This window comes from Glossina fuscipes, unplaced genomic scaffold (assembly GCF_014805625.2).
Source record: "Glossina fuscipes isolate IAEA_lab_2018 unplaced genomic scaffold, Yale_Gfus_2 1, whole genome shotgun sequence".
Lineage (NCBI taxonomy): Eukaryota > Metazoa > Arthropoda > Insecta > Diptera > Glossinidae > Glossina > Glossina fuscipes.
In genome coordinates this window covers 42,388,309-42,412,477 of record NW_023998415.1, presented here as the reverse complement: position 1 = coordinate 42,412,477, position 24,169 = coordinate 42,388,309, and the positions used below count along the sequence as shown (strand labels likewise).

The window sequence follows — 24,169 nt, the reverse complement described above, 5'->3', positions numbered from 1 at the left end:
CTTTTTTTTTTTTTTCATGTTAATTTTACCATACTTTTATTCATAAATATTCTATACAAATGTAAACGAAGAAAAAGAAAAACTGAAAGGCTACCGCAAAGAAACTAAAAAAAAAAAAAGTAAAAAAAAAATAAATAAATAAATAAATACGTAAATGAATATATATAAAAAAAAATGCATAAAAAATTAATCTAAAAATGAAAACAATGATGAGATGATTTAGTAGACGAGATAGTTCCTCTCTTTTTACGATATTTCTGTTTAGTGTATTTGTTGTTCTTTATTCCATATTTATAATAAATATATTTAATATATATTTTCCCATATATGTAAAGTATTTGGATTCAAATAGTTGTTGCTATTGTCGATTGAAAATGTGTTGTTTATGGAAATGTTTTTTTTTTTTTTTTATTTATTTATTTATTTATTTTTTTTTTTATTTTGCGTTTTTTTAAAGTTATTATGAGTGCGAGTGTATCTCCCTCCCTCTGTCGGCCAAGAAAAAAAACAAAAACAGCGCAAACACAAACACAATGCGCTTTGAAACGTGAAAAAGACGTCACTAAGAGATTGCAAAAAAAATAAAAGAAAAGAAAAATAAATAAAGAAATAATAATAATAATAATAATAAGCACTGCTATTACAATATATTTAATTAAAACAAGGGAGAATAATCGCAAATACACAAAGTTAGAAGAAGAAGAAGAAAAAAAAAAAGGAGAAAGTAGCAAAAAAGAAGAATCATATTTCGAAAGTTGTTGTTTTTCTTTAACTCCGTATTTTCTTTTTTCTTTTTTTTTATATATATATATATATATAGCAATTAATATGTTTTCCTTTTTATTATATGTATTATTATTATTACTCTTCTTTAACATACGTATATGTTTTTGGGTTTTTCAATAAAAATCCTTACATCTTTTGTTTTGTTTTTTTTTCTTTCATTTTTTTTTTTTTTTTGCTTTGTTCTACTTTCCGAGTGTAAAGTTTTTTCCTTGAATGATGCTGTTGTTGTTGTTGTTTTTTTATTTTTTTTAATTTTTTAGCCCAAAAATTCGCATGTTCTCAACTCTCGCAATTAATTTCCGTTTAAGTTTTATTAGCTTTATTTTTCTCTCGGCTTTCTTTACTGGTGTTTTTCAATTTAAATATTATGTTAATAAATCAAAATTGTTTGTTTTGTCTGTATGTTAGTCATTATAATGTATTATTTTTTTGTGTTTGTTGTTGTTGTTGTTGTTGTTGTTGTTACTACTGCTGCTGTTGATACGGCCGCTAATGCTAATTAAGATACAGAATATTTTTCTTTTAACGGTTAGCATTTTTAAGTTGATTGGATAACCAATCGAGCCCCTCATAAAGACCGTCACCGCTAGTTGCACACGTCGCCTGTATATACCAATTGCGGTTTCTGAGTGAATGTAAACCGAGTTTATCGGTAATTTCAGCCGCGTTCATTGCATTTGGCAGATCCTGAAAAAAAAACGTTAAAAAAAATAAATAAAAAATACATACATATATATTATATTTCTATATCTATTCCATATTTAATCTACACTTTTATATTTATATGGAACTAGATCTAAATCTTGCTTTATGTTTATTATGTTGTGCGCTATTATATGAATAGGAATAAATAGAAATTTCCTTAAGATTGTAGTAGTGTACGTAACTGTAAGTTGTATCATTTACTCTACACGAAGACCGAGAATTAAATCCTGAATTAACATTATTATATGAAAATCTTATTTGTCACCTGTGCATAATTCAAAAGAAGAAGGTATAAGTAGGAGGAGGAGGAGATTCGCTGCACTAGCAACGAGAGATCACCTAAGAGATCACCTACAGATGTTGAAAAAAATTCCGTTTTCCTTTCTTTAGAATGCAATTCCTTTGCACATTGTTGATAGGGTGCTCGGTAGTTACCTATAAAGTACGGCTATTGTATAATTCAACATCATAATGTATGCTAGAAACAATGGACACATTTTTTACTGCAAGAGGACAATCGAAGAATGCGGTTGTTGTTATGTTCATATTTGAATTCGATATCAATCTAAACCGTAGTATTAGGGATTTTTTTGCGACCATACATAAATGAAATGCAAAGTTACTACCAATTGATAAATGATTTCTAAGCTTTGTTGAAAACCATAATCCATTTTTGCCACCAGGAGTGCGCTAATCACACGGACAGACACGGGTAAATCAACTCAGAATTTCACGCTAATCAAGAATATATATATATACACTTGATAGGGTTCCTGAAACATCCTATGGATGGGTTACATACATTACGAAAAAAAAAAAAAAAAAAAAAACAAAATTAATATACCCCTATCGTACAGTGATGGGTATAAAAATGAAAGTCGCTATTAAGAAATGTGCCCAAGCCGAATATTATATTTATTTTGTAATTTTTATTATTAAAAAAAAATTTTTTTTTGGCATGAAAAGAATCGTAAACCAAGAAACAAGGAATGGCATAAGGAATTTTTAAACAGAATGATTAAAATACGTTTGTTTAATTATTTACATTTTTATAAAGTGGTTTGAAAGAACTTATCCTCTCCAATGCACAACTGGGCAATTAAAAACGATAGCATATCGTAACGTTCGTTACATGTGATCAAAGCGCTCCCATATCCCCTTTGCAATTTTTAAATGTTTGGTAAAATATTATTGCATCATGTTCTTTACGCCTTAATGGAGATATATTCTTACTCATCAAAACGTTCAACAAGTACACGTTTACGTTCAACAACATGAGTTTCGAACACTTTCCAAAACTAAAAAGTTAAAACTTACTGCTTCTTTTTGTTTTCAACGCATAATAAGAATTGGTACACTTGTTTACTTAATTAACGTACTATATGAAAATATGATTAGGGCTTAACAAATGCAATAGTTAAGTATGCATCGCAACGTTTTCTCCAATTTTCTCATTTCAACGTGTTCTCAATTAACACATATACGCATTTGTGTCGAAATGAAAAAGCTAAACAATAAGATAAGACGCGGTGTTTACCTACCCTAATCCTTTTTTTTTCTTTTTTGGTAACTACCAGCGAAGGATGACGGTATATGTATTTGTGAAAATGTTTGCAACAGTTAGAAGCAAACGTCCCGGTGTCCCGTCCCGTAAAGTAAATACATCTTGATTAGCATGAAATTTTGAAACAAAGAATGAAGAATGTCCACGTGTACAACGCCATTACCGAATACCGAAAAGCCGCCTAACCCCACACAAATTACGATATCAGCCACATTTTTTCCCTGGAAGCTCTTACACGAAATTCGGTATTGAAATTGGTTCAATATCGATGAAGCAAAAATGCCGGCTTTTTTGCTCATTACTTATATATATTACAAGACACACAACGATACAAATTTTTTTCAACCTGTATACAAACAAGCAGAAAAACCGGCCTGACTTAGCCAACATTTTTTTTTTTTTTTTTAAAAGCTTATTAAGAACAAAGGTCAGTACAAAATATTCGGCCATAGCCGAATATAATTTTCTTGCTTGTGGTTATCACTCTATGTTTATTATATTCGAACTAGAAGGAGGCAATCCGTATTGTCAAGTATTAATACGCCCAACATAATCCGTATTAATACGGTGAACACAATGCATGAAAAAAAAAAGAGTGTGAAGCAACGTGCCGTAAACATGGATTGCTATGATATATATTTACGTTGCTTTCCAAAGTGAGCATTGCTTGACCCCTTTTCACGGCATAGTATAATCTCAAAATTTATAATATTTTTGGCAAATAATTTTACCTGTTTGTTAGCGAATATTAGTAGAACAGCATCTCTGAGCTCATCCTCAGCCAACATACGCATTAATTCTTCTCTCGCTTCGCCGATACGTTCTCTGTCATTGCTGTCAACGACAAAAATGAGACCCTATAAAAAATTAATATTAACATTATTAATTTCATTTATTTTTTTTAAATGAAAAATCAAACACGCTTACTTGTGTATTTTGGAAGTAATGCCTCCATAATGGACGAATTTTATCTTGACCGCCCACATCCCATACTGTAAAGCTAATATTCTTGTATTCTACAGTCTCCACATTGAAACCTAAAGGTATTATTAAGTTTATTTTATAATAGCAACCACACACACCCATACGCATATCTGATATATATATATATATATATATATATATATATATATATATTTATATGTTAATATATACATATATGTATGTGTACTCACCAATGGTAGGTATCGTTGTTACAATTTCGCCTAATTTAAGTTTGTACAAAATTGTGGTTTTACCAGCGGCGTCCAAACCGACCATTAATATTCTCATTTCCTTTTTACCAAAGAGACCTTTGAATAAATTAGCGAAAACATTCCCCATTTTTGTTGTTGTTTGTCTATCTCGGCAAATTAATAGTCCGTATGCCTGTTCACTATTTGTATAACGCTACAGTTGGGAGGAAATTTCTCTATCTCTTTCTGTTTTTATTTTTATTATTATTATTATTTATTTATTTTTTTTTTTTTTCTATTTTATAAAAATGTAATTATGGAATTTTTAGGTTAAGAACTGGATTTTTATTGTTTTCTTTATCTCCTCTATGCGAGTGTCACGCTCATTCACAATTAGCTCCACTCGGCTATTAAGAATATATCTGAAAATGAGGTTCAAACAAAACACTATTTATAAAAAATTATAAAAAGGTATATAAAAAAGAAAAAAAAAATTTTTTTTGCATTCAAAACAAGAGGAAGGAATTATTTTTATTACGATCGAATTTTTTACAAAAGGTCTTTCTATATATATGAAGATTGAGAAGAAGTTTCAAATTCTTAATTGACTACGAATCGCATTCAACGCCAACAACGTGTGGATATAACTTCATATTGATCAGATCTTTTTCAAAATATTTTATGTATAAATTTATTTGTAGACACAATAATTACAATCTAGATTATGCAGCATTAGAATACCATTTATTCAAGTTCGCATTAAGTGGGCATGACACAGAGCACTGTCATACCTTACATCGTTAGTCGCACGCAATCGCACTATAAGCCGTAATTTTTAAGATAATTTTTAGAAAATTTCGGCAGGATTTTTACAATCATTCCACGCCTCACGTAACGCCTTATTTTCAAAAAGGAGCACTGCTTGAAGAAAACTGCTCTTTGCTGTTTTAGATAACCTCAAGTCGTGAGCCCGCCCGTCATATTCGTCAAACACAATGATTATCAATCTTTTATCGATCGTTTATAAGATTTTAAGGACTCTTGTGAAAGTTGCTCCCAAGCGATAAATGCCCGATTAAGTATCTTTAAATGGGATTCTGTTAAGAGCAATGCGTAAAAATTCTTCAGAACATATGTAACGGTTCGCGATGAATAATTAAAGTTTTCCATGTATAGACAAACTTCTTTGATTTACAAACCATATTATAACTGAATGATTTGTTTCAAATCTTCACCAATCGCTGAATCATCCCTAACCCCCGCACAGAGATCACAAAAAGAAATTGTGCGCTTAGATGAGAAATGTTAGTACTTTCCTAAAACAATGTGCTTTAAATCGATGCAATCGCTCAGTGGTATTGTAGAGATCACTGGGCCCCCAAAAATTTGCGTTTTAAGCTATCGCAGTCAATTTTTACGATATCCATCCCGGATGCTTTTGAAATTCGATCTCCTTTGGTTAACGCAAATCTTTTTGGAAATCTATCGGAAAGTGCAGATATAGAACGAGTATCATGTTTTTACACTGAAGATCATGGCGCGTATGGGATAACATTTAAGCGAGAAGAGGTAAAAGATTTATGGGGAGAATCGCATGTTGATGATCTGGATGACAATGAACTAAAAGTTGAAGATAACGCAGCTTGATCTTCAAACTGTCAGACTACGTTTTTCACGACCAGATTATCAAGCCATTTATTTACAACGAAATAAGATACAACTGGGTCAACAATTCTCGAAATTGAAAGTTTCTACAACTGTGGGCATTGGCATGCGATGATAAGGCTGCTATCGTAAAAACCAACTTATTAAAAAACTTCGTCAAGGCATGTTGGTCAAACACTTTCTTGAGTCGTTTTTATTTTTTCCGTTCGGCAGACACCCCACAATACAAAGTCACAAGTTAGTCAAAAAAACCTTAAATTCCCTTTTCTTTGTTCATTTCTCTACTCTCATGAGGTCTTGAATACATCCCTATATATGTATATAACAAGTGTAATGAAAAATTTAATATGCCCTCGTGCTGTTGACTATATTAAGTAGGTTCTCGTACCAAATATGAAAACGCAAAACAATTATAAAGTGGCGCCCAATAGACTTTAATGTTATTACAATATATGTTAACATAATGGAAAGATAGCGCAATTCAGTGCAGACAGGCAAACAAAAAGCAACCCTATAAAAGTCATACAGTATGTATGTAGCTCAAGAATATCGACGATGAAATAATGAATTGTGGAAATTTTTTTTATTAGAACAGATTAAAAATGTAAAGTCAATTTAAGGTTGACTGGCAAGATTATCGATTTTTGCGTTTAGAAAGTTTAATTGGTTCACACGTCGGAAAAACTGTTTCGGCCTAAGATAAATAAGACAGTGACGTTGATATTTAAAAGGCAAACTTTCGAATAATAAAAAGTCCGAGAGGGAAGTGCTGAGGGAGCAAAAGTAAAGGAGAAAATTGTATATATATAACGATTTTAAAAGCAAGTACACAATGAGTCAGCGCACAAATGGTTGCAAAAGACAAATTAATAATACATTTTTCCCCGATTTCCTGAAAGATTGAATTGGTTTCAATAAAGCAAAACAAAAATAAGAAAATGAAGCCCGATTTGCTCGCTTAACTCACAAGTAAGCGTTTATAAAAATTACGTCCCCGGTGCCTAATTAACTATACAAACCGTTTAAAGTTTTATTTACAACAAATACACTATGTAATTTAATTTACCGTTCTTTTGTGACAATTTTTGCACGAATAATTTGAGAGCTTGAGAAGTTTTTTTTAATTTTTCTTTGAAGACTGTTCTTTTTTTTTTGCCAACAGTACCACCCTACGTCACACGAACGCGAAGAAAGACACTCTGTTGGCCGTGGTGAATAACTGTACAACGCTATTCACGATACAAAAGAAAAGGAAACAACAAATGAATAGTTTTTTCCACCATATTTATGATGACGGCGATGAAAACTTTCAGCTTGAGGTGAATTTTTTCTCAAGTCTTTTATTTAATAAGGAGTAAATACAATTTGGATTTTTCCTTTTTGCTTCAATCACGATTTAAAGATAGATTTCTCTCATACGTTAAAATTTTCTTTTATACTTTTGCAGTGCCAAGTAAATCTTTTCAAAACAACTCTTCCTCAAAATTTTTTACTTAGTTATCTTATTTATTCATCTATGTATTTTTTCTAATTACTTTCTTCTACTCGTCTCTTCCAAATAATTCGCTTTAATTATTTTCCACAATCAAGAAACACACAATAATGAACCATAATGACGAATAATTAAAGGCAGGTGTAGAATGACAGAGCATTGCCATTATGAAATAAAATGAATAATAAACTGAAGCTTCTATTGGTATATGTGTACAAAAAATGAAATTGAATTTATATATTAACCAAAAAATTAGGTAGGCTTGTTTATTTCTTTAATTTATTGGAATTTCACATATGGCAATATTAGCATTCATCTATTTTTCTTTAATTCTTGCTATTATAGAGGGAGACAATGGTGGGAAAAAAATCTCTTTATAAAAACTAAATACGCAGGCACCATAAAGTTGAAGACAAATGTGTTATCTTCAAAAGAGCAATGGATTGTTTAGTTTACCATTAATGTAACAAAAATAAATAAAATTACATCATTTAATACGCACCAATTTACTAAGATAGAATTCACAAAAACTCATGCAGGAACTCTACAGGAATTCACACGCAACCATAAAAAAATTGTCTATATTAAAAAAAAAGTTATATATTTAGGCTTATGCCGTGACATTAAACCAACACACTGCTAAACAGAGATGAAACTATACAGCAATGATTTAAAATAAACTTTAAAAAGATGCCACGTCGCGTTCAAAGCTAGAAGATAAAACGAGACATTTGTACAATTTGCTTAGCACAATTGCCACATTTATGTTTCAGTTTAAGCAAAAGAATAAGCATCGGTTTCGTGGTGAATATGTTAGTAAAAAATATGGCGTCCGTAAAGAAAAATTAATGTGAAATTTTTTCTCTACACATAAACCCACAACACACACAAATCACTTAAAATATGTTTTACTTGAAATCACCTTTATTTCACTGTCCACTTGTTGAACTACAATTGAGTAAACGGAATGTAAGTAATTAACGTTTTAATCAAGAGCAAATAAATAATTTTGCAATTGTTACAATTTTATAAACAGTGTTGTTAATAGTTAATGAAAATGAAAATTTTCCGCAAAACTATGCGCAGAACACACAACGATAATAGGTGAGAAAACGTTGGAAAGAACGTCAATGTTTGCTTAACATTCACAATAAACAATTCGGCTAGTTTGTAACTTAAGAAAATCAAGTGCAACTGTGTAAAAATGTTGATGTGAGCAGAGTTGCCAAGAGTTGAGAAATAAGCCAAAAAAGTACTTAATATTGTTATTTCTAACTATTTTTCAGTTTGATCTTACCTGGCTATGCACGGCTCCTTCAATTACTACTTACCGTGTTAATCTTTTACAAACTACAACTGAATGCTATAAGGATTATGTTGAAAATTTACTAAAAGGACGTTATAAAAGCTCCCCTAAAATTTATACTTTGAGTGATTTACCGGAAGTATTGTGCATAGGAAGTGTATCAACACCGGAAACGCTCAAACCGAGTATGATAGAACAGAGGGAAATCATAGTCGACGATTGTTGCGGTGCTGCTGTACTGAGGGGTGCTCATATTTATGCAGTGGGTGTACTGGCTATGGAGTCTGGCACTAAACTCCACGATATTGTCAATGTTTATGCCGATCTTACAGGGAAATGTAAAAAAGGTACAAATATACGTTTTGAATCTGATAAAAAGTTGTACCTCGGCCAGGGACGAGTTTTAATGCAACGTTATCAATTATTTGGTGCTTCAGGTGCTAAAACAGGTATAGCTGTTGAAATGTTAAACACCGTATCAAGTGTACCTTCAATTGGAGATTTAAGTAGCGCCAAAGCTTTATTACAAAACTTACCCTCCATTGTTTGCGTTAGGGTATTAAATCCACAAAAAAATGAAATAATCTTAGACATGTGTGCGGCTCCCGGTAACAAAACAACACATATAGCGGAATTAATGGAAGACAAGGGTGTAATACTAGCTTTAGATAAAACGGTAAATAGAATCGCTTTAATAGAGGAAAAAATCAAAAAATATAATCTCAATTCCATCAATGTTTATGCTTATGACGCCACCAAATCCTTTAATGGAAAATTAAATAGCGAATCGTCAAATGAAATAAAACCGCCATTTAAAGCAGAAACGTTTGATCGTGTATTATTAGATGCTCCTTGTAGCGGCTTAGGTAATCGACCTATATTGGTAGTGAAAACAACGGCAAAAATGTTAGACTCGTATCCGAAAATACAACGTAAATTAGTAAGCAACGCTGTGGCGTTGTTAAAACCGGGAGGTTGCTTAGTATATAGCACCTGTTCTATAAACACATCAGAAAATGAAGAAATCGTAGCTTGGGCGTTGGCAAAACACTCTAATTTAGAGTTAAAAGAAGCTGTTCCAATTTTTGGTTCGAGAGCATTGCCATGTCAAGGATTAACCGAAAGACAAAGGGATATGCTGCAACGTTTTTCTCCTGATACCAAAAAATTTGATACTGTAGGTTTTTTTATAGCTAAGTTCGTGAAGAAGCCTATATGAAACTCAGACAACACTTTTATGTATAATTTAATACCTTCGTGAATAGCCTATGTCATTTTTAAATGCAAATAGGTTTAATTGTTATATAAAAATTCGTCTCCATCTATTTTATTCATTTACGCGCGACCCGTAAGTGACGATATCATTAAATGGTTTAGAACTTTCAATAAGTGCGGCCTATATCCTAAAATTCAACATAGGAAATTTTCATAAATAAAAATTCAATCTTATCAGGAAGGTTCAATAAACTTTACTTATTGTTTGGATCTCTACACTTAATTAAGTTATAATAAGAAACATTTTATATTAATTATTTTACGTATAATATTTTAACATCTATAGAATAAAGGGGAAATTTTATTAATTACATTTTGAGCGCATTGTTAATGAACAAATTTTTACCCACGAACCGGATATCCAGAAAGTTGTATATAGACAGCAAGATGGAACATTACACAGAATGACTCAATCCTGGATTTTCGTTTGAGTAGACCACTACTTACGTATATTTCATTCTATGTGGAAACGACATGCTGCGTTTTATGTATGTACATAAAGTCTTTAGTTCTTCTGCAGTTAACAGTGCTCCCTTATCCTAAATATTGACTGATGTTTAAGTTTTGCAGGGTGAGCATATAATACCAAAATGTGTCAAATCATAAAGTTTATGTTTTTTCAAGTCAACCAAGGTAAATAATAAAGAAGGTGGGCGAGAAGGTGATAGATCCCCTGTAGAAATATGAAACGAAGGATAAAACAAAAGAAAAAGAAAAGACGTTCAAGAAAAAGCTAACAGATGTTTCGTTCAAAGTATTGGACACTGCTACACACCTTCCCCTCTCCCTCTCTGACAATTTGTGGACGCCACACCACAAAAAAACTAATGCACACATTTTTTCATTTGTTCACGGCTTCCGAAGCGCTGGAATCTCAGACGAAAACACGTCTGGTGAATAAGGTGTGTGCGATAAAGGTGAGCAGCCACATGCTGATACAGTGTGCTTGGCCAGTTTTTCTGTATCGGGGAAATCCTCGCAACATCTAAATGTCGCTGTCTCATGTCTTTTGAATTTTGGTTGATATATGGATAATAAGCTAACGTTAATGTTCGGTGCTGAGTTTTTGGTTAGGTTGCAAAGCCTCGAGATATATAACGCTCGAAGAGCATCGTTTTCTTCTCAAATCGACTCAGCTATGCATTAAATCTGTTATTCGGTACCAATGATAATCGGATGCCAAGCCGTTTGGAAACGATTTACTAAATGATATTTAATTGTTCTGTTATAGGCTTTGAGTTCGAATGTTTTTCTGATTCAATAATGCTTGCAAATTTGCTTCTTAGATTTTTCGTTCATCTAATCGAAACAACTAATTTTGAATCGGATATATATGTTCATGACGATGTTGATTCGTGTACGTCTTAAGTTTGTTCATGCAATGCTCCAAACTCTTCCAGGTCCGCTGAGTGCTCTTTATCTATGATACATTTTGGGGTTTGGATGGGCAATCCGTACCGCGATCTAGAAAGTCTATTGTACTCGCCATTGTTGTGAAATGCTCCTCAAACACATGCTGTCTAATTCTGTAGATGATTTCACATTCGCATAGAATTTAAAGCGACGTTTCACTCGTCCCTTGGGAGAATTTGCATGAATCGGTATCGAACATATCCATGTTCCAAAGCTATTTACAGATGAATCCGCCAATGTCAAATATTAGATCATGTCAGACATCCTAAAATAAATTTCAATTCATTTATGCACGACACAAAGAGGAGTAGTTAGGATGATAAAAGCAGTGGTTTGGTCATAACAATATGCCAAAAGATCGACGATTCCAAGCCGTGTTTACTCATTGCAAATCGTGGGCCGAAAGAGGTCTTAGGTAGGATAGGGTGCAGAATCGCCGAGGGCAAAGCACGTGTGTTTCTTTAGATGTAACAAAAATTTAAAATTCCCCCATATCTCCCGAACTAGCTAGCTCAGCAATGACACGTGCGTCCAGCTCCACAATGTCTTGATCCTTTTTAAATGTCACTTAAGAATAGGCCTAAAAATAATAAAGTCAGTAGTTCGACAGTTAGACAGATGGAGATGGATTTTTACAGATATCATATGTATATCAAATATGCATTGATTATCCAGGTGTTTATTATTCATTAAAAGCAGAGCTAATTTGCTGCCGGAACAAATTTCTCTGACCAAAAGATTTGAGAGAGACAGATATTTTTATTGCATCTTTTATGGCAAACAATTCAATAAAAGTGGAGGGAAAGTTCTTCCAACATTCTGACTTCGTATAATTTTTAGGATAGATACATTACCACTGAAAACCTTAACACATTATATACGATAGATCAATCGGTGGCACATATATGCTATAGATATTTTTTTAAGAAAGATTAAGATTTTCTCCACATAAAACCCTTCTTCTTTTTCTTCGATTGATATTTTATTTAGTCGTAGATATCGATTCGAGGATATTCATGCAGACTTTATATTTAAGGAAAAAGAATGGAGTTCACTTTATTGAAAAATGTGATAGTTTTTGATAATTAAATGTGTAGCTACATAAGACTACATCGATGAGAGATGTAACTGTTTGGAAGAAGTCAGGATTCGTTACTTTAACCTTGATTAACTTATTAGCAGCTCGAAAAGAGAAAGAGAAAAAAGATTGAAAATATATTAAGCAGTTGAGGGTTGAGCGTTCGACGAATACAACGTTTTAATATTTCATTTTCGAATATCTGCATGATTTTCTTTACAAATTCGATCTTAGACCAGACTAACGCTCCATATATTGTCAGAGCTTTTTTTCAGAAGCAATCCCGACTGATTATTAATCATAAGTTGAATGATGTTACATCCAGGATGGCAGTCTTTGAGGAAATGGAACAGATTTTACTAGTTTCGAGTCACACGATTGTTCCGACTTTTCTACTATGTGCACGGAAAAGTAAACAAAATCGGAAATTCGCCCACCGTTAATGCTAAAGTTGGCTTCTGGTTCATATCAGCAAAGATTCATTTCAGCCCCTCAAACAATTCCACACCAAAATTCCATACACTTGAAAGCTCAAGAAAGAAGAACGAAAAGCACAGCTGATTGGCAGAGATGTATTTTAATCATTTTCCACATGAAAAAGGCATTTATTGGAGAAAATTGCTAAAAACCAATCAAAATGTTTTCCATAATTTTCTGCATCTTTTTACTATCGTTCTGGCAACACAGCGCTGCCGTGTCAAATGTCGTTTGATAGCGATCCAATTACCGACTCATTTCCCTATTTTTCCAGCATATCGAAACCACGTGCCAACGAAGTCATGCTGCGTAGATCTGATCAAGTGGTAATCAGAAGGCGCTATGCCTGGTGAGTATGCTGAGTGCAACAATATTTCGTTCAATCTGTTCTATTGACGTCGGTGAATATCTGTGCTAAAACTTTCATTCTGTTTTAACCTCTTATAACACACTACCATTTGCTGATCGCACCATGTTCCCAGCGAGACTTTATAACTATGAATATTACTTGGCATGCTTTGGTGTCGATGTGAATGGCTCTCCTAGATTAACCTGCAATCTTTTTCGCATGGAATTGTCGTAGTAGACTGACTGACTTTTCACACGCACAGACGCCACAGACAATTCTTCTTCTTGTTCTATCTGGCAAGCAATGAAATGGTTCGAAATTGCATTTTTTATAGTCATTGTTCCTTCACTTTGGATCTTTGGCTTGGCATGCAAACGTTTAAAAACAATTGATTCATCAATTGCTAAGCTATCCGAAAGTTTAGTCATTGGCTTCGAACTTTTTTGGCCCTCCAGGCCGATCTTTGATATTGACATCAAAATCATCACTTTTTGAAGTGTTTTGAAGCCAAAACCGACAGGATTACTATAAGCAGCTAAAAGTGTCTGATGAGTCGCATAAGCAGATTTCTTCAAATCAATATAGAACAATAATCAATGCCGAAAATGCAAATTTGAGCATTTCATGATTAGCATCTGTAAACACTGAATAATTCAATAACCTACTAAATTAAGACCGGTTAGTTTATGTAGAGAAAGGTCAAAATTATCGAATTTAACTGTTATGTACATTGAAAGTTTGCATTAATTTATCATTTTCAGCACTCTATGCCAATCATCAAAATACATGCAGGCATCTATCGATTTCAGTCAATTTTATATGTTCCATATAACGAATAAGTTTGCCAAATTTTTGCATATGTATGAATATTCTGAAATGCGAAAGTATATAGAAATATTATTTACGTACATCTTAATAAAGCGGAAAATTGAAAAAAATTAATAAAAATTTTTTTGAGCGATTTTTTTTTGAAGCGGAAGACAATTTTAATTATTCCTGGCGAGTATGTACACTAGCTGTGGTAAAGGCCACCGTTGCTTTACCCTAGAAGAGAAAGGAGGTGAAAATTACATTAAGGAGGAAAAATACAAACAAATTTAAGCAAGGCAAAAGATGGTATCGGGAAATAATGGCAGAAGAAGTGTCCTGTCTCTCACATCTGTAGCACCTTGAAAAATTATTTTAACCAAAACCCGATTTAATGTCAAATGTTTATAAGAGTGAGAAGGAAGCTAAGCTACTTCGGGATGAGTAAAAACTTTTTCGGCCAAAATCTTAAATATAGCGCCATTAGGGGACTGATGAAACAATTTCACTATTTTGATAATGTTGTAGAATTTGCATGGTATACGCGAATCATAGATTGAAGATAAAATGAAAGTTTCTTTAAACTGGTTTTCACAAGCGTATCACCACACCGCCCCCGTTACTTTTCATAATATTGCCACGAATATAAGCTGTAGTGGTAAAATATGCTCTCCTATTAAATATTTTTCACATTTTCTCACCAAATTTAAATTTGCCGAGTATATGCTTGACTATCGTGCGAATCGCGTCGATTTGAATTTGCTTATTTTTTTTTTTTTTCTCTTTTGTTTTAATCAATTTTTCAAAAAAGTTGATCAAGATCAAAACTCATTAGCTATTCATATACTTTGACTTGTCGCGATAGCGAGAAAAGAACTTTAGCGAAGGCATTGCATGCTTCGCGACGAATTGAATACACTCGTCGTGTTCATAGAGACAGGTAAAAACAAAAAAATTTCAGTTGCTTTAAAACTTTTATACTTTTATATATATGAGAAAATTTTGGAAAAAGATTACCCTACTATTAGTGAACAAAAGATGATGTTAATTGATTTCTTGACTACTTTTCCTAATAAAAATCCATTAAAAAAACATCTAAAACGATTCCGATTTTGATGCAAATGCATACATTTACATTATCATATATACATCTGCGGTATGCATTAAATTGGTGGATATATTAAACATTTTAATTCAAAAGTGTGTATATATATATATGTATATATACATATATACGTGTTATATATATATATAAAAGTCTTAAATTACTCGACAAACATTTCTTTTATTTACATTTATAATTACAGCAACATCCGCGTTACTTTTTAAGCAATTAAAATGGTTTATGATATAATTTGAAACTATTTTCTATATATTTAAATATTTTTAGATGGTAAAGCGAATACAAATGAAAATCTTATTTATATATGTTAATATTTATGCTGCGATATTAAGAGCCTTAAATTCATCATCGTGCATTTCGGTCATCATGAATGTTCCGTCCTGTAATAGTAAAACAACACGCCGAGTACCACCTACCAAAAGAATCAATTTTAATTGTATTACTAAAGTGATGAGTTTCTCATTATATTTACCGGGTGAAGGCAACTCCGCTTGCACTACTTCGGCCGGTATATTGGCCTCTTGGCCATCGGAACCGTCTCCGGTTTGTATACACAGTTGGCTGGTAACACCGGCATTTGATACGTTGCCGCTCTGAGCGGCAGCCGCTTGCTGCTGTTGAGCTGCCGCTAAAGCCTGATGCTGAGCCAGTTCAGCTTCGGTCATCGTGACCATTTGTGTAGTTCCATCCTCTTGCGTTGTTTTAACGATATATTGACCACCGCCAGATGATTCACCGGCAGCGGCTGCCGCGAAAGCTTCGGCATGTTCAGCTGGTAATTGTGCCACCGCTTCGGCTACCGCATTGTCTAATGTTAAAACTTGATTTTCGTTTTCGCCCTCAGCGGCCGCTACATAAGCAAACTGCTGTTCACCGTCGGGCCCTTGAGTAACCAAAACAGTTTGACCTTCAGCATTTTTTCCGGCCACCTGATAAACGGTACCATCTTCACCGGTAACTAATAAAGGTGTGCCATCTTCATTCGTAAGCATCTGATCCTGGCTTAGCAGTAAATTTCCATCAACATCGTGCAACTGCTGTTCTTGTTCCTGTTTAAGGGCCATATGCTGCTGTAATTCGTTCTTCGTTTGGGCATGAATAACAGTATTGTTTTGTACCTGTGATTGTTCTTCACCTCCGGGCGTTATTATATTTCCTGTAATTTATTTTCGAGCTTGATAATTTCCGTAAATTATTTATTCGCTTACCTGTAATGGGACACAGTTGGGCCTGATGCTCTTCTTCTTGCTGAACTGATACGGTAGACGGTACTGCGGCTTTACGTGTTAATGTTGCTCCAGAGCTGCTCCTTTGGGCTCCTCCAGATAATTGCTGTACTTTTTGAATGTGTATTTGAGATTGTTGTCGTGCTTGCTGTTGCCTTTGTTGTTGTTGTTGTTGCGAAGCGCGTTGTGCCATTACATCCTCACGAGTCATTACTTTTCTGGTGACTTTAAGGTCTCCGGATTTTGAAAGTTGTAAAATTTTCTGTTCGGGTGTCACAGCTTTCTGCTGCTGACCACCAGTTCTACCAGCTCCCGTATTGCCCGATGTTGCTTGTCTTGGTATAATCATGCGTCCCGATGAAGGAGTAGTTTGTTGCCCCGTACGTGACTGTAAGCTGGAACCACTACGTTGTATGGTCGTTGAACTACCACCGGCGGGTATAGTTTTCTTCTGTATAGTTGTGCCACTTGGTGTACGTACAATTTGCTGTTGTACTCCTTGCCGTACTTGAGTGTTTGGTTTTGTAGCGGCTCCGACACGAACATGTTGCGTACGCGTTGCCAATTGCGATGGTGTCTTCGTTTCTGTTTGATTATTGATAACTGTAAAGGTTGTGGTGGCACCCGTTGTAACACTAGTATCTTGATTAGCACCATCAGTTATGCGCACGATACCAGAATTCGAAACAGATGTTTCACCCTTAGAAAGAACACGAATTGGAGCTTCAGATTTAAGAGTCTACAAAAATATATTTTTTACAGGAATTTTAACGAATTCTTTTCTACATGTTCCCACAAATAGAAAGAAACATTTTACACAACTTGTTTTATTTAGTAACGATCGCTTTCATTCTTACCGAATTGCTGCCAGAGCCTGGTTTCTTGACCACACCGGAAGCCTGGGCATCTTGAGTTATAAAAACCTCGGCTGAGTTCGACGATGACTCAGCTCGACCGGCAGTACCGTTAACTTTCACCTGCTTAATCTAAAAACGAAAAACACTCAGATGTTTGGATAGTCCGACCCCAACACTCATTTAAATGTAAATAGTAACATTTTTAAAATTATGCTCGCTATACCCACTACCTGTGACCAATTTGCTTAGTAATCGAACTCGATGCGCTGTATGCATTTTATAGATAACACAGCAGGAGCAATACAAGTGTATAAATAGTGCAATGCATAGAAATATTCTTGCGAGATTTAACTCTGGGCGGAAGGTAAAAATTTTTTTTGTTATATTGTATTATGGAAAGAGGCCGACAAGCCTATAATTGTTCACATAATTCAATTTAATTTGCTATTGAAATCTGTCGAAGAACTGACGGACGTATAAAGGTAAATGTGTTGGTGGATTTAGAATATAAATGAATTAAAATTTACACATATATATTGCAAAGTTTTTTGGCACGAAAATCTTTTAAATTTGCGAAAATGGAATCACAAATTTAGTTTACCTCCATTCTTCCCTTGGTTGTGGGCATCCTTTTCTTGAAAAAATTATGACGTACCCGATCTCTTCCTCTTTTACTTACACTATCCTGTTTAGTTTTCACTTCCACCGATACCGCATTTCCATATTTCATTCTCTTTAAAGTGTGTGAAGGTATTAAATCCTCTTCAAGGTCTTCCATGGTGGATGTTGTTGACGGCGGCATATCACTTGTATTTGAATCAGAATCTTCATGTTTACGTTTGACGGCTGACAAGTTAGTTGTGGCATTATTCAAAGACCAATCCTTATCGTGTTCCGTAGCATGGGCTGTTTCCGAATTTGGTGAGTTGGCAGCCGAATTAGAAGCATTTGATCCACCTGCAGAAACCCATTGCTTTACTTGATCTAAAGCTTTAGTTTTAGAGGTGCGTTGAGGCCTTTCGGAAGGCGAAGCCATTTGTAATTTATTTCCTTCCGAGGGAGAGGAAGTGTCTATAGTGGTTTTTAATAGATTTTTAGACGCCACAGTAGATATAATCTCCTTTTTAATGCCCTCATTTGTCTTATTATTAGTTTCGCCAGGCTTAAGTGTGCCCTGGTTGGCGGCAGCTTGTTGCTTGGCTTGCAGAGCAGCACGAGTTTCTTTTTGACGTGCTAATTGCTTTTCGAAAGTGTCTAAAAGATGAGGAACATTCTCCAAATGTGATGCTGGTTCCCAAGTGTTTTGTAAGGTCTGAGATTCCCATTTTACCAAATATTCGTGCATGCGGCGCCGGGGATTAAAGCGCTTGGCCACGATTTTTTCAACATTTTCTTCAACAATTTCATCACTGTTGGGCACAGTACGTTTGGCACGACGTCTAATTGATAAAATGTTGTAATAATTGCGAATACATTAAAGAAAATGACTATAAAAGCTTACGTTAAATTTTTGCCGAGTGTGGAGATATTGTTTGAAGCACTGTTGGCAGGTTTTCCTTGAATTTGTGACGTCGTTATAGGTTTTTTAATAATTTTCTGCAAAGTATTCTGGGCTAAAGGACTTTTCATAGGTGAAGACTCCACCTCGGACTCTTCAACTGCACTTTTGTTATTAACGGGTAGTTTAACGGGCAACTTTAAATTGGTTACTTGAGGTTTTGTCTGAGTTAGTGGTTCTAAATACGACATATAAATTCATTTCAAGATTACTCAATTTAAATGCCGAATACTTACTTCTACCCGGAGGAACTCCATCAGCAGCGGCACTATTATTAACTACTGTTTTAGTGATTTTTACAGGCATTTCCTGTAGATTACCTTGGCTAACTTTAGCAAATGATTGTATAGTTTTGCCGGCCACTATCCAGGTTTCTCGCATACTTTCATCCATTTTAACCCAGGTTTGATACAAAGACCATGAGTTCGGACTATTCGAATTATCCCGGTTGTTATTTAATTGGGTAGCTTTCCATAAAAGGAACGCCCATATTTTTGGTTTAGTATCATTGCATTCGCGTACATTGTTATTCTCCTTAAAACAAGGATGTAATTTATGTTGGATAAAGTCTTCAACGAAATGGGTAACTGCTAGGCAACGGCCGCATACTAAAACGTCCATTATCGCCATTTCCTCTTGAGCAACTAAAATAGTTGTAATTAAATGTAAATAACGTTACTTTTTATGAAAGGAAGATCTGTAAAAAACTTACTTTTAATAAGTTTGGCATGCTTGCCAATCTCAGTTGGCGTTATTTCCCGTCCTACCATTTTCATATAAATCTAACAAACTGAAGTATATATATATGATATATATTAAAATCACCAAATTTAAACGAGTTGGAGCACGTTATATGTAAAACATGATGAATATAAGTATAATTTTATTTTCGATTTTCACTTTTTTAAAAAGGATATCATCGCTTCGAATTAAACACGTTTATTATATTAATTGGTGGAGAAATTTTTATCATATCAACGATTTTTGAAATTTATTTAGCTTTTAATTTTTTGCCACCTCTGTCATGACCATAAGTAAAGCGTGGTGAATAAGAAAATGAAAAGGCAGAAAAAAGCTACAGTAATTTAGAATTGGAGTAGAAAATACAAAAACATAATAAATGTAAAGGCTAAAAGGGTCAAAAAATAAAACAAATGTAATAATTCCCTATATATAATATATCAAGAGGAAGAGAAAGGCATATAAAAGGGGCGCCAAAAAAAGGTTCAATAATAATCTTTTAAAGTTAACTTCAAGATTACAACGAAAATTATAGTTAAACTTAAAAGCATAGTTAAACTGTACCTAGGAGCTATCAGATAATTTGTATATTTAAACTCCTATCGGGAAAACTAAATGGATTTCCCTTTTACCATACAGAAGATTTCGTCACCGACGGTCTTTATTCACTTCTTTGCACTTAATAGGATTACAAAATAATTTACCTCTTTTAATTACAATAAATATTGTACTCCTTTATATATTTTCACGGAAATATATTAAACTTTTAACAAACTATACTTTTTTCAGACAACCAGTATATGTTTAGAATAATGGTGTATTATCAATTATTCCGCTGCTACTTTTACAATAGCTTCTCCGTTTATTTTCGGTAAATTAACAATCATTATGCAGTTTATTTACACTTAATTGCATTTTTATTTAACGTTTGTTAACTTTTTTAAACAAATTTATTTCTCTCAAATTTCATGGACCGAAAACTAAAAACTACATCAATCAACAGCAAGTCAACGAAAATTCCGTTCGCTGTAATTGTGAAGCAGTTGTGTTGCGAATTATTGGCCGAGGTGTACAGCTGAGGTGAAAATTAAACGAGTCATATTCTCTAACGAAGCATATACAGAAAACGCGGCGAACGGAACGCTTTTGTTGTTGCTTGGTAAAGATGTAAAATTTCTAGGGTTGCCTAATTCTCAAAAGAAAAAACAAGAAATTGAAGAAAAAATTAAATAATTGAATGGAAAAAAAGCGAAAACAGTTAGCGAATCGGTCATAGAATAAAAAATTATAAAAAGACTTTTTGACAACTGTGTTATTCTATATAAAGTTGCCAATTTGTGAGATTTTAGTTGTTACGGAGCACAGTGAATGCTTTTCTAATTTTTCACCATATCTTTAAGCACACTTCAGTTTTAGAAAAGGATTTGGATGATTTGCATGAAATCTAATTAAGGATAATGGATAATTTAGATGGTGAAGAGCCTAAAGAATATCGATGGGAGACCGGCTATGAAAAAACATGGTAAATAATGAGGAAAATCAAAAATTTTTTGCTTCATCATTTTTTACGAACTTTTCCAGGGAAGGTATTAAGGAGGATGATGACGGCATACTGGATGATGCCATCGCTGAAATTATACAAAAAGCGAAACGTAAAAGGCAGGCTCAGAAAACTAAGCAAAATAAATTGGGCATGATGCGACATTTGTTCATAATATTAGATTGCTCTGAGTCGATGTCTGTTCCTGATCTTAAACCAACAAGGCTTTTATGCACCTTAAAAGTATGACAAAAATTATTTAAATATAAAAGTATTTAAGAAATTTTAAATATTTTTCTTTCGTAGTTGTTGGAAATTTTTATTGAAGAGTTTTTCGATCAAAATCCAGTTAGTCAAATGGGTTTAATTGTTTTGAAAAGCAAGCGGGCTGAGAAAATTACTGCATTAACGGGGACCGCCAAACTGCATTTAAATGCATTAGAAAGGTAAACATTTTTGCCTATTCGAGTGAATTTGAAAAATCTTTTTTTTTCTTTTCTTCTTCCAGTTTAAGCAAAATTAGCCTTTCTGGTGAACCTTCCTTGCAGAATGGCTTAGATTTAGCATTGAAATCTTTAAAAGTTGTGCCCTCTCATGCCTCTCGAGAGATTTTAGTGATTATGGCGTCTTTAACTACATGTGATCCTGTTGATATTAATGTTACAATTGACATTTTAAAAAACGAAGGAATACGTTGTTCAGTAATTTCTCTATCTGCTGAGATATACGTTTGCCGGCATCTCACACAACAAACTGTCGGTTTATATGGTGCCGTACTAGATGATGCTCATTTTCGCGATCAACTTTTGGCCTACATCGATCCTCCGGCAGCTAGTCAAACACAAGAGAATTCACTTATTAAGATGGGCTTTCCTCATGCTCGCGCCGATGAAAGTAAAGATCCCCCACTTTCTATGTGCATGTGCCACATTGAAAATCCTGAGGAGCCAAGTAAACTAACATCGGGTGGCTATCATTGCCCACAGTGTTTTAGTAAATATTGCGAGTTGCCGGTAGAATGTCAAACATGTGGCCTCACCTTAGTTTCGGCACCACATTTGGCTCGTTCGTATCATCATTTATTTCCTGTACAACATTTCGCAGAACTTGCTTACAATGGCCAGGCAGCCGTATGTTATGCCTGCCAGCGGCCGCTGTCTGAATCTACCAATAAGTTTGTATATCGATGTGAGATCTGCACGCAAATCTATTGCTGTGACTGTGATATTTTCATACATGATACTTTACATACTTGCGTTGGTTGCAATACCATACCGGGCGTAATGGCGCAATTTTATAACCGGAAACCTCAACCGCTACCGAATATGGTCATAGGCAACTCTTTAGGTCAAAGGTTTTAAAAGAAATTTCACAGCGTGATTTTAAAGTAATAATAAAATTAAAAAAAAAAAAAAAAAAAAAAAAGAGAAAAAGAAAAAAGACATCAGGACTTTCTATTTTTCTTATTGCTTACTATAATCATTCATTTCATGAAATGAAAACAACTTGTTCTCACACAACTGATCAAGTGCATAAAACGCATACGATTGCTAATTATGAGCCAGAGAGCTTTTCCACAATGCAAAAGTAAGAACTTAATATTGAAAACGATGTTTGCTGTTTGCTGTTTACTGATCTTTTGAACATATACACACACGTTTGCTGGCCAATGGCCAAGCAGATTATAAGTAAAAAGCTTTGTTTCTATTTTATTTATTTATTTATTATTCTTTTTTCTTTTTTATTTATTTATTATTTTTTTTTTTTTTAAAGTCAAGTGTTCTGCTTTTTGATGGCAATTTAATATTTTCTGATTTGTTTTTGTTCACCTAAGTATTAGTCACCTTTTCGAAAGCCAAGTTTAGAGTTCGTTTGTGCTATAAGTTAATTGAGAAATAAAAAAACAAAAAAATTATATGTGTGGGTGTGTTATACCTTTAATTGAGGAAATTGAAAAACGGTACAAGAAAATTAAAAAAAAACAAAAAAAAAAATAAATAAAAATAATTAAAAATAATCTATAAAATGTGAAAAGTTTTTTGTACAAAATAAATGATCACCATTCAAAGAGATATGTCGTTACTATTATGATAACTGTGAGAATGTAGATTTCCCTAGAAATCCTGGACAGCGTTTACCAAAGAGTTGAGATTTGTATTAAATTACTTGTAATTGGCCTCAGCAATGAACATGTTTATTTCGTCTATAACGTGCAAATATCTACTTGATTCAATTAGTCAAATCAACACAATTCTATCATCCTCTTATCGCGTAACACTTAGAGAGACTTGCAGCAATTAGGTGCATAAGCTCATCATCCATTAAAAATTAAGAATAAATTTGGCCATGTCCGCCTCTGAATCTATTTGAGAGAACTTTTAATTATTTTATGGCTTATTAGTTTTTAAACTTCAATCAGGGAGAGAGTAAGAGAGAGAGAGAGAGAGAGAGAGAGAGAGAGAGAGAGAGAGAGAGAAACAGTTTGCGTATGGTGAACTTCTTCACAGGTCATAGTTAAATATTAATGTTTTTTCTTTTATACTGCGTGCTGCGTTCGGAAAATGTAGTTAACACAATATGCGAAGACTGAAAGAATCAATGCCAACCGGTATCGTATTTGTAGTTTGGAAGACGCTTTACTTTACATTGTCGGATGGTCGATGAAAGATAGCTTGCCATCAATTCTCGTTATGTAAAAGAGAGAAAAGTCTTGTTTCTTTGTTTGAAAGGTGGAACAAATGGTTTTCATTTTAAATATGGGCTCTCTTTCATTAATATAAAAGATAATCATCGACGTTCACAGATGACAACATTTAATATGATCTTTTCATAGTTAATAATGGAATTATGGGTTTGCAAATAGCAATTCTTTTAATAGTTTATATATCTGTTAGTCACAGAGCGAAAGAGAGAGAGAAAGAGAGAATTAATAAGAGGCATAATAGCAAGGAAAGTGTGTTTGAAAAATACCAGCTCCTCAGTTTTACCCCTTTTTTATACCCATCGCTGTAAGACGGAGTGATACTCATTTT

The 24,169-nt window shown here is 33.7% G+C and overlaps 4 protein-coding genes across 8 annotated transcripts; 2 read left to right on the top strand and 2 right to left on the bottom strand.

The window, feature by feature from the left end:
- Nucleotides 1-1,211: 1,211 nt before the first annotated feature.
- LOC119645242 (ADP-ribosylation factor 1) lies at nt 1,212-8,445 on the bottom strand. Of its 2 annotated transcripts, none has more exons than XM_038045336.1 (5): nt 8,310-8,445; nt 4,231-4,652; nt 3,983-4,092; nt 3,787-3,912; nt 1,212-1,473 (listed from the first exon to the last, which is right to left on the bottom strand). In XM_038045336.1, the coding sequence occupies exons 2-5, from the start codon at nt 4,376-4,378 to the stop codon at nt 1,309-1,311; spliced, it is 549 nt and encodes a 182-aa protein (XP_037901264.1). In that variant the 5' UTR covers nt 4,379-4,652; nt 8,310-8,445; the 3' UTR covers nt 1,212-1,308. The 2 variants fall into 2 exon arrangements, with proteins under 2 accessions (XP_037901264.1, XP_037901263.1); XM_038045335.1 differs by lacking the exon at nt 8,310-8,445 and adding an exon at nt 7,890-7,984.
- LOC119645241 (tRNA (cytosine(72)-C(5))-methyltransferase NSUN6) lies at nt 8,228-10,086 on the top strand. Of its 2 annotated transcripts, XM_038045334.1 has the most exons (3): nt 8,251-8,356; nt 8,674-9,040; nt 9,131-10,086. In XM_038045334.1, exons 1-3 carry the CDS (start codon nt 8,291-8,293, stop codon nt 9,910-9,912), a joined length of 1,215 nt encoding a protein of 404 aa, XP_037901262.1. In that variant the 5' UTR covers nt 8,251-8,290; the 3' UTR covers nt 9,913-10,086. The 2 variants fall into 2 exon arrangements, with proteins under 2 accessions (XP_037901261.1, XP_037901262.1); XM_038045333.1 differs by having other exon boundaries at nt 8,228-8,356; nt 8,674-10,080.
- Nucleotides 10,087-15,357: 5,271 nt separating this feature from the next.
- Nucleotides 15,358-20,627, bottom strand: LOC119631746 (putative uncharacterized protein DDB_G0271606). 3 transcript variants are annotated; one of them, XM_038024220.1, is made up of 9 exons: nt 20,302-20,627; nt 19,569-19,931; nt 19,093-19,500; nt 18,800-19,034; nt 17,978-18,737; nt 17,299-17,427; nt 16,424-17,180; nt 15,688-16,371; nt 15,358-15,627 (listed from the first exon to the last, which is right to left on the bottom strand). In XM_038024220.1, the coding sequence occupies exons 2-9, from the start codon at nt 19,630-19,632 to the stop codon at nt 15,530-15,532; spliced, it is 3,135 nt and encodes a 1,044-aa protein (XP_037880148.1). In that variant the 5' UTR covers nt 19,633-19,931; nt 20,302-20,627; the 3' UTR covers nt 15,358-15,529. The 3 variants fall into 3 exon arrangements, with proteins under 3 accessions (XP_037880148.1, XP_037880150.1, XP_037880149.1); XM_038024222.1 differs by having other exon boundaries at nt 16,424-17,141; XM_038024221.1 differs by having other exon boundaries at nt 19,569-19,646.
- Nucleotides 20,628-20,940: 313 nt separating this feature from the next.
- Nucleotides 20,941-22,524, top strand: LOC119631829 (general transcription factor IIH subunit 2). The gene is made up of 4 exons (XM_038024350.1): nt 20,941-21,119; nt 21,179-21,380; nt 21,444-21,583; nt 21,646-22,524. Exons 1-4 carry the CDS (start codon nt 21,055-21,057, stop codon nt 22,496-22,498), a joined length of 1,260 nt encoding a protein of 419 aa, XP_037880278.1. The 5' UTR covers nt 20,941-21,054; the 3' UTR covers nt 22,499-22,524.
- Nucleotides 22,525-24,169: the final 1,645 nt, after the last annotated feature.